Consider the following 10,647-nt stretch of genomic DNA (forward strand, 5'->3'; position numbering starts at 1 on the left):
AAATAACATTTCCCTTCTGGCAATGTGTTTCCTTAAGATTGGGAGGAAGGGTGGCTCAGCCTCACGTACCTCAGCACTGAAGGTTGAACTGCACGTCAAAATTTTAAAAGAAATTCTTAATGTCTTTAATTAAAAAGACAAAATATTTCCATCAAGTAGTCTTATCACTTATAATTTCCGGATTGAGAGTGAATCAGCTCTGACAGGTACATTTGCTGGGCGACACAGGAAGGAGCACTGCCCTATTAAAGCTCTATAATACACTCAAGATTTGTTCCCCACGTTGGCCATTTTAGACACAACTGACTTCATCCAATTAGAAGACAGTGGGATCAAAGAGTCACACATTATCATGGAGAGCTAGCCACATGTATGTCGTCATCCTGTGACACCTGTGCACTGGGTTAATGGCACCATGAATGCTGATATCAGAATGCAAGGGATCCCATTTTCCTCCATCCCTATGAGAAGAAGACAGGTGGTGCGTTTAGAAGGCACTTCATTTCAATTCTGAGACATCCATTAAACAATCTGAAGATGAATAGGAAGGGAGAACATTTGTAAATTTGTTTTTTAAATGTCATGAATTAGTCAATAAAAGATGTGTAGGAATTATCATGCTGTATAAATCACATTACTTAGAATCATTCTTATAAGATCGGGTTTTCAGCTGTAATAGGAGTTGAAGACTCCAGAGGAGGGATGTGGGAAGAGGGGAGAAGTCAAGCAAGCAATGACTCTAAAGGACCACTGGGGAATGATCAGTGTTTACATAAAGCAAAACTCTTCACCCAACCCACTTGAATTTTCAAGAGGTTAAGAGCATTTTTAGAGAGCTAGATAAGGTACAAGGTTAGGTTCCTTGGTTTCTTATGTGACTTGACTCACAGGCAGGGACTATGGGAGTCAAAGGAGTGGGATGACTTCTGGGACCAGGCAGATTTCTAATCTCGGAAGAGATGACAGGACTAGATTGCCAGAAGCTCGGTACACAATGTCTTCAGAACCCTCCCCTAAAGGCTCTGTGTCATTTTCTGCTGTACACACACAAACCCTAGAGGCAGATCCAAAAACCGAGGCCCAAAGATGAAGATATTTCCCTAGTACTCTAGAGCTACCAACAATCTTCCTGTTTTCCCCTCCTAATAGCAATATGTTCTCTTTATTTCAGGGTACACCACCAGATACTAAGTCCTGACATATATCACCAGTCAACCCAAGTGCACAACTCTAGTCCCAAGATCTGCGCTTGTTCACCAAATTAGCCCTGCTTTAGATTTTTGTTTGTTTAGCTTTTTTACTGTTCTTTGTTTTTGTTTCTGTTTTGTTTTTGGGTGGTTGTTGTTTACTTTATCTTGTTAGTATTTTCCTCCTCCAGGAACATCATGGTCTATGCATTTAGACATCTTGTGCCACCAGTGAAGAGGACCGATTCTGTAACCCCTGAGCACTTGATAAGATAAATTATACAAAAAGGACAAGATTTTCTAAGACATCTATCTGGGGTTTTACTGGGACTCTCTCTGTCCTTATCATTGTGAGCTTCCTGGAAAGTTTTATTAAGAATTCCAGAAGAATTCATCCATTTTATGGATTTTTCAGACATCACAGCATTTGCTATTTCCCCATAGATACATATCTTAAAATCAGAGAAATGAAAGTCATTTTCCCCAGGAACTGTTAGTAACTTTATTAACATTCAGTCAGTTGTGAAAATAACCTCTAACATGATTGCCCAAAGGCATGAAAAAACAGATCAAGTCAAAAGAGAAATAGAATTTATGTTCACAAATTTTAATCAATCTATCAGCTTGCTTTTAATGGGAACCTATCAAAGAGAAAATGGTGTGTTTGCCTTTGATATCTAAGTCATTCCTCTTATTCCATGTGCCTGATGTTTGTGTCTTATTTTTTCTCGTTATTAAAAATAAGAAAAATACAACAGGAACACAGGATGTTATAGGTGGGAAAGATTTTAATAATCTCCTAGCTGGACCCTTTATTCTATAAATAAGGAAAAAATACACAAAAAGGTCAGTGACTTTCCCTAGTTCATATAACCAATCAATATCAGAACTGAAACCAAAACCTAGGACTTTATTTAAATACAAAATGAAATCTAATCATGGAAAGAAAGAATAAATGTGATTTCATTTGTATGTATTTTTCTAACTGGTTGCCTACATTTGTTCTGGGTTGCTTAGCTTCAACACAGTTGAATCTACAATAATCTAAAATTTTTTAAAAGTAGTATCCATTTCCACTTAGTTCTGGAATCATAGTCAATGAAGCTAAATTTCTGCAGAAATGATCGCTGTATATTTTACCATTGTTACTACATGACTGAGACGTACAAAAAAATTGTATTCAACCCACTGATAACCACAAATACACGAGGATCGTCAAAATGCACACTACCAAATTTCAACCTTCAGTACAGGTTTCACCTTTCTGAAACTGGCTTTGTTTAGATCAGCACAGACATCTGAATAGTGGAATGTCTGGTCTCTCCCACTTCCTCAGGAATGATGAGCATTTTTAATTGCCTTTTTCATACCATTTCACACTTATGAGGCTACTGGCCATTTAGATTGAGTAGGGTCACACTCAAGCTTCAGGAAAAAGTTACAATTCACCTATTTTTTTTTTTTTACTGTTTTTGGATAAGGACAGACCATGTAACAGAAACCTAAGGCAACCAGAGAATGCTGACCCACCTGACCACAGCAATTGATTGAGAAAGGGTAGGCACAATATTTGTCCTCCCTCCCATCCTCCCCTTCATTTTTTTCTTCCTCCCTTCCTTACTGACTGACTGGTTTCATTTTTTTCCCATTAAAGTAGAACTTGGAACTTTTAGTCAAAATTTTTATATTCTCCCAGAATCACATGGTACTTAGATGAAAAGTGTGGGATCCTTGCAGACACTTTGTGAACATGAGGAAAGCCAATCTGGATTTCAGAGAAATGGAACTAAATATATCTTCAAACTGAGACTGATGTTTGTCCTATATGCAGATATGCACAATTATATTATCTAACATATTCTCATTCATGTTCCAAGTATTTGAATTATTGATTTTTCTATGGCTGCAGTGAAACAATCCAACCGATGTAACCTACTCAGAGGAAAGAGTAAGCAAAGTTCTGGAAACACAGCCCTCATACTCAAAAAGTTCATGAACTACTAGGGAAAACGATATACTAAAAAACATCATTTAAAAAGATTCTGTCTTTTAGCTAAGAATTCTTTCTGACATGGACATAAGACTTTTGCTGACATTGCCTCAATCTTTTAAAGATCATGAATAATGTTTTACAATTTACTGTAGAACCTAGAAGTGAGGCAGAATAAACATGTAACTGTCCACTTTAATTTAATAAGTAAGGATTAGAAAAGGGAAGAGATTAATTCTGTCAGCTAACTAGCTGGTCATTCATTCAATATGGTGCAGAAAAAAACCCACAAAACTTATAAGTAAATGTAAAATTACTACAAACAATAACTATATTGTACAGATAAAAGGATGTTTAGCTTAGTCACTGAAGTTATAAAATACTTCTTCAATAAAATGACAGTTGAGCTGAGATCTAAAGAATGTATAAGAATTTTCCAGGCTAGTGGTACACACCTGTAATCCCAGAGGCTCTGGAGAATGAGGCAGGAGGATTACCAAGTTCAAGTTAACTTAGGGAAGACCTAAGCAACTCAGTGAGACCCTGTTTCAACATAAAATATAAAAAAGTGATAAGAATGTGGCTCAGTGGTTGAGAACCCTAGGTTCAATCCCTGGTACCAAAAAAAAAAAGTGTAAGAATCCACTGAAGATGTATGTATATTTTAACTCAATTTAAAACTACCAGTAAAAACATAAAAAAATTACCATGAGGACAAGTCATTATTGCTTAAAATATAAGAGTATTTGAATTAAATTTATGATAAATACATACTTTATAGGATCTATACGAGTGCCGGCATAGCAGTTTCAGTCATTTTTTATGCTACTCAGTATGTTCCTATGTTGATTTTGATTGTTATTGTTTGGACCTAGAATGTTCTCCTAAAGCTCATGTGTTGAAGCCTCGGTCCCTAGCACACCAATGTTCCAAGTGGGACGTTGGGGAGGTGATTAAATCATCAGGACTCTGACCTCATAAGTGGATTAATCCACTGATAAGTTCATAACCAAACAGTCTATTAAGAGGTAGCCTACTGGGAGGCTGTAGTTGCGGGCCTAACTGAAGAAAGCGTGTCACTGTGGTGTGCCTTGGAAGGGAGGAGCTTATCCCTGGCCACTTCCTCTGCCCCCTCCCCTCCTTCCTGGCCACCATGAGGTGAGCAGATTCATTCTACCACATCTTTCTAGTGGTGATGTTCTGCATCACCACATGCCCTCAGAAATGGGGCCAAGTTAATATGGACTAAAACCTCTGAAACCATGAGCCAAATAAATCTTTTCTCCTTTAAGTTGTTTTTCCAGGTATTTTGTCACAGCTATGGAAAACTGACTAGCACATTGGTCTTTGTCTTGTGTATATTCAGATGTTTAAGCTGATTAGTAATTAGGTTAAGTGAACCACAAAAATATCATTTTCCAAACTGTCACCCCTTAGCAAAAGCACTATTCAAAATGTCACACTGTGAATGCTGCTGTTGAAAATGTCCCAAAGATTTTGTTTTTGTCTTAAAATTGTTGTCTCAAAACCAACAAAAAAGAACAAGGAATGAAAGCAGAAGCAAAGTCCATGTTCTCCGGTTGTTTAAGTCAAGGTTAATGACTTTTTAAAAAATGTTTCTTTAAGAAAAGGACACATACTTTTCAACAAATGATATTAAGAATGCTTTTGTTAATATGGTCCATGAAAATAACAGATCAGAAAATAACAAAGTGCATTAGACGTTTAGGTAACTAAAACTCAGACATTGAAAAAAGACTAAATTTTGGCACTGAAATTGTGTCAACAGTTTTTTGTTAAATTTTGTCCGTTTTGCTCATTGCTGCAGCCACTGGCACAGTGCAGGGCATCTAGCAGGTGCTCAGCAACCATCTATTGACTAAAACTAGAACCATCTATTGATCTATTGACTTGAACCCTCCCAGCATCTCTTTTATCTATTGGTTCTTCAAATAACTAGTATTGAGGATGTATCTCTTATAGTTGTTCAATATTCTTCTTCTGCTCCACCACCTTTCTTTCTTCAAACATTACACCTGTGTGGCAGGAAATGATTCTTGTGCAATCCGTCAGGATTCAAAGGACAGTTTCCATAGAAACCAACACCAAAACGCCCTCATGATTTTTCATGCAGAGCCATGACAGCAGATTCAACTGACTTAAGAGGATACACACTGTTCAAATGATGACATGTCCACTTTTATGTGCTAAATATATGAAGGGATTCTAAGTGTCATTGGCCTTTAGCTAAAGAGTTACATTAAGATGGAAAAGTTTTATTTTAAACATAATTGCTACATTGGTAAGGAAGTATTACTATTTTATTATCTCCTAATTTTATCTGGATACATTTATAGGACTAACTGGTCAAACCAAGTTCATCTATTGGACAGTAACTACAGTAAATTAATGAATCAGTAGATATTATAAAAGTCCATTTTTTATACTTACACCTGTGTTATCAAAACAAAAAAACAAAACAAAAAACCCAAATCAAAAAAGCAATATCCATAGACCACAACCACCAACCGCCAACCACCAAACACACTAACTATCTGGGAGTCCGACAGGTCACCACCAAGAGCTTCCTGTACTTGTGGACAAAACCCAGCCTCAGCCACCCCCTTATATACCGGCTGTTTGAGATTCCTCACAATGGCTCCTTGTAAGGTCAGAGCTAGAAATGGCCCAGTCATGGCTGGCCATAGCCCCAGTGGTCCTCTCCCTCTGGGGCCTCCAGAACTTTTTCCATTTTCAGAATAAGAATAGAAAAGGACTCCAGATGTTTTTTTTTTTTGCTCCAGTGGGGTGTGGAGACTGATGTTTGCTTGTTTAGAAATCAACATTTGTACACTAGCTCAATGGACTTGTCATTTCAAGTCTCCAAATTTCTACTGACTTTGGGCTTTGGAAGACCTTGTCCTACCTGCACTCAAGGCATTCAGTTCCTTTCTCTTCGTGGAATTACCGTCAAAAGTGCGGTAGCCCCTCATCCACCTTGTGATACCACAACTGAATGCTCTGTCCCCTGAGACACTCTAGCGCTCAGTCTTCACACCTATGGGGTTGGGAGGGAGGAAGGCGTCCTCATCATTTCCTCAGATGGTCCTCATAAGACCTCCTCTTAGAAGCCCTGGAATGCAAAAGACTTGATAGATTCAAAGTGATAAAAACGTGGAAGCCAAAAATCCTACAAAGGCTAAAGTGTCCTTCCCAAAGAGGGAAGAAATGGAGGCGTTCCTGAGGACTGGGATCCCTCATGCTGCTGGAGCAAAATACCTTAGACTGGGCAATTTATGAACAGGACTTAATTCTCCCGGTTCTGTAGACGGGCAAATTCAAGAACAAAGCACTTTGTTGATGAATCCACACATGATGGGAGGGGCAGAGGATTTAACTGGATCCCTCAGTCACCTTTCTTTTATTTTTTTTTATGAGGGGCATCCTGGTGATTTCACCCAGGACCTCACACATGTCAGGAAAATCTGTACCACCGAGGTACAGGCCTAGCTCCCCAGAAGAGCAAAGGTTTTGCACTGTGGAGAAAACAAACCTGGAGGTCCCACATTGTCCAGTATTACTCCTGGTTTGTCTATTAGAAAATCTTCAGTGCTCCCACTTTGCCAAAGTGAACATGGCCAAGTGAGTCCTGTGGTCTTCACAGTCATGTCAATCGATGTATGGTAGGGGTGGCCCGATGGGGGACATCCCTCCTGGAGTCCAAGCAGCACGTCCCTGGGGGTAAAGGCAGGAAGAGGGAGTGTTTTGAGAAGCTAACACCGGACTTATGACTTCCACCAGCAATCTGGACTTCAGCTGCCTCAAACACATCACAGGGACACAATGAACCTGCCAGGAAGGTGCCACAGAGGAGGCTGTGGCTCTGTGAGATGGAAGATAGATCAGGCGAGGTCAGTGAGACAGAGATGAAATCATTCAAGGAGGGCAGGCCTGAGATACTCGCACTGGGAAGGAGGCCTTGAAAAGCCTTCCCAGGGCCAGCGGTGCCAGGAGGAAAGGAAAAACCAGACTCCTTCCATCCAGCCTGAGCCACCCACACCAGGGCCATCTCTGTTACCAGAAAGCAGAGAACCAGCTGAGAGAGAAAGGGACTCTGTGGAGGGAAAGCACCTGCACAGCTTGGGCCCCACCCAGAGCAGAGCTGGGGCACAGGCAGATGGGCAAGGAGGGTGGTAGGGAGGGAAGGACTCTCTGGCTCCTGAGGCCTGGCAAGTGGGAGTCCACGTCACGCTCCCAGAGCAGAAGCAATTATTTTTAAAAGCAGTTTTTTTTTGTTTTTGTTTTTGGTAGCCATAGTCATGGTTAAAGATGCAAATGTTGTGCAAGTGCCCCCAGCACTGTCCCTCAGCTTCACAATCTGCTTCTCTCTCCAGGTTGTTCATTGCACATAGAGACATAGATCCTGACACACACCTACCTGAGGACAAGCAGCACACAGTCAGTGCCTAGCTTGGCACCTTGTTTTGACACTTTATCACTTATTTATATCTGTCAGGATTTTTTCTCCAGATTATTGCCCAGAATTTATAAAGAAGAGTGATTGAGGGATCCAGTTAAATCCTCTGCCCCTCCCATCATGTGTGGATTCATCAACAAAGTGCTTTGTTCTTGAACTTGCCCGTCTACAGAACCGGGAGAATTAAGTCCTGTTCATAAATTGCCCAGTCTAAGGTATTTTGCTCCAGCAGCATGAGGGATCCCAGTCCTCAGGAACGCCTCCATTTCTTCCCTCTTTGGGAAGGACACTTTAGCCTTTGTAGGATTTTTGGCTTCCACGTTTTTATCACTTTGAATCTATCAAGTCTTTTGCATTCCAGGGCTTCTAAGAGGAGGTCTTATGAGGACCATCTGAGGAAATGATGAGGACGCCTTCCTCCCTCCCAACCCCATAGGTGTGAAGACTGAGCGCTAGAGTGTCTCAGGGGACAGAGCATTCAGTTGTGGTATCACAAGGTGGATGAGGGGCTACCGCACTTTTGACGGTAATTCCACGAAGAGAAAGGAACTGAATGCCTTGAGTGCAGGTAGGACAAGGTCTTCCAAAGCCCAAAGTCAGTAGAAATTTGGAGACTTGAAATGACAAGTCCATTGAGCTAGTGTACAAATGTTGATTTCTAAACAAGCAAACATCAGTCTCCACACCCCACTGGAGCAAAAAAAAACATCTGGAGTCCTTTTCTATTCTTATTCTGAAAATGGAAAAAGTTCTGGAGGCCCCAGAGGGAGAGGACCACTGGGGCTATGGCCAGCCATGACTGGGCCATTTCTAGCTCTGACCTCACAAGGAGCCATTGTGAGGAATCTCAAACAGCCGGTATATAAGGGGGTGGCTGAGGCTGGGTTTTGTCCACAAGTACAGGAAGCTCTTGGTGGTGACCTGTCGGACACCAGATCCTTAGTGCGCTTGGTGGTTGGCGGTCGGTGGTTGTGGACTGTGAATATTGCTTTTTTGATTTGGGTTTTTTGTTTTGTCTGGTTTTGGTTTTTGATTTTGATTTATTGTTTTGGTTTGTTATTTTATTTTCCAGTTAGCATCCTGAGTGGGTGTTCCTGCTCAGGGTGTCCATGGTTAGCAACAGTAGTCAGTCTACAGTAGCGTTGTGGGGGCCGGGCTCCTGCCAGGAGCCAGACTTCCTGGACCAGTACGAGGTCCTGAGGGCCATTGGGCATGGCGAGTTTGGTCAGGTCTACCTGGCCCGCCATCGCCTCACAGGGGCAGATGTCGCAGTGAAAGTCCTGAAGACGGAGACGCAGGACATCTCGGACCTCTCCGAACCTCTAATGTTGAGGAGCCTGGAGCACCCCAACATTGTACAACTCTTTCAGGTGATGAGGACCAGGAAAAACCTGTACATGGTGATGGAGTACACAGGTGGGGGACAGCTACTTGAGCATATCCCCCCTGGTGGCATGCAGCAGGAGGAGGCCTGCAGAATCTTCAGGCAGATCGTGTGTGCCCTGGGCCACTGCCACGACAAGGGCATCGTGCACAGGGACTTGAAGCTAGAGAACATCATGCTGGATGCCAGAGGACATGCAAAACTTATTGACTTCGGCTTCAGCACCAGGTTCACAGCCGGGCAGAAGCTTAATGACTTATGGGGTACTCTGGCTTACATCGCCCCAGAAATTGTCCTGAAGCAAGAGTATGAGGGCCCCCCAGCGGACATCTGGAGCCTGGGCGTCATCCTGCACTGTATGTTGACGGGGAGCTATCCATTCAGGGGGGACACCCCTCAGGAGTTGCTGATGAGGATCACTCTGGCCAGGTTCCAGGTGCCCAGCTCTGTTCCGGTCAAAGCACGAAGGCTCATCCGCCAGATCCTGGTCCTGAACCCCAAGAAGCGACCCACAGTGAAGCAGATCCTGCAGCACCCCTGGCTGCGGCAGGGTGAGCCGTGTGCACCCCATCCTTCCAGCCAGGCCCTGCCCACACGCCCAGACCCTGCCATCCTGACCATGGTGTTCGACCTGGGTTTTGATCCCTACCAAACCTGGGTGTCTCTGGCCAAGAGGAAGTTCAATGTGGTCATGGCGACGTACCTCATCCTGAAGCACCAGCAAGGCCAGGGGGTAGGGAGCACCTTCCAGGGGCAGCCTGTGCCTCAGTGGCTTAGGCCTTGCCAGCGCCCCGAGAATCTCTCCAATGTCCCTGTCCTCCCAGAGAGGAGCACCAGCCAGCCTGCCCTGCGCACCTTCCCCTTGCCCTCTGAGTATCTGCTGCCCGAGGACGCCCAACAGCCAGGGCACAGGGACATCAGGGGTGGCAGCCTGCCTGCCATTCCTCTGCGCTGCCCGCCTGCAGGGGCCCCCACTCTCCGCAGCTGCTCCCAGTCTGACTCTGGCTTCCCCAGGCCCAAGCCCTCCAGGGTCCTCGTCTGGTGGTCCAGGGCACACAGCAGCTCCTCCTCCCTGGACACAGCCCCGAGGCAAGGCCCTGGCCACACCAATGGCTGGAAACAGGTGAGGAGCAGGATCGCTGCCTGTGTCCGAGCCCTGTGCTGCTGCTGTGTGCCATGTGTCAGCAATAAAATGGCTCAAATGTCACAGAGAAGCGACGTGCCACACCCATAGACGGCCTGCCTCCAAGGAAGTGGAGAGCCAGACAGACAGACAGTGCCAGTGGACGGCCGTCTCTCCTCTGCCCCCACCTGCGGAAGACCTCAGAGGCTGTTCTGCCTGGGACACTTCGCCCTGCTGGGACACTTCGCCCTGCCCCTCTCTCCTCTCCCACAATTCTTTTCAGATGTTTCTTAATAAATTGGTTTCAAATTGGATCCTAACCTTTTGTTCCAAAGATTAAATTGTAGGCTGATTAGAAGTAAGGTGGGGCCTCAGGCTGAGGGCAGGGCCCACAGGGTCCAACCCGCCATCCTCTCCCAGGCCTGACCTCTGTGCCTCCCTCTACAGTGCAGGTAGAGACTCACTGGCCTTGAGCCATCATGGAGC

General features: G+C 43.9%; 2 protein-coding genes across 2 annotated transcripts in view; one reads left to right on the top strand and one right to left on the bottom strand.

The window, feature by feature from the left end:
* The window catches only part of LOC131424643 (syncytin-1-like), a 49,515-nt gene extending 43,027 nt beyond the window's left edge, over nt 1-6,488 (bottom strand). Inside the window, exon 1 of the mRNA XM_058583206.1 lies at nt 3,633-6,488. The gene's annotated coding sequence lies outside the window, so the exon portion shown is untranslated. The remainder of the gene's footprint in view (nt 1-3,632) is intronic.
* A 2,275-nt stretch (nt 6,489-8,763) lies between these two features.
* Nucleotides 8,764-10,272, top strand: LOC124100977 (sperm motility kinase 2B-like). Its single transcript, XM_046456647.1, has one exon. The coding sequence runs from the start codon at nt 8,764-8,766 to the stop codon at nt 10,270-10,272; it is 1,509 nt and encodes a 502-aa protein (XP_046312603.1).
* The last annotated feature ends 375 nt before the right edge of the window (nt 10,273-10,647 follow it).

Source organism: Marmota monax, unplaced genomic scaffold (assembly GCF_021218885.2).
Source record: "Marmota monax isolate L192 unplaced genomic scaffold, Marmota_monax_Labrador192_F-V1.1 WCK01_AAM20220418_F8-fsc00542, whole genome shotgun sequence".
In the NCBI taxonomy this organism is placed as follows: Eukaryota; Metazoa; Chordata; class Mammalia; order Rodentia; family Sciuridae; genus Marmota; species Marmota monax.

Bases quoted from the DNA above. Each gene is read 5' to 3' on its own strand.
- LOC124100977 (XM_046456647.1), top strand. From the start codon at position 8,764: ATGGTTAGCAACAGTAGTCAGTCTACAGTAGCGTTGTGGGGGCCGGGC.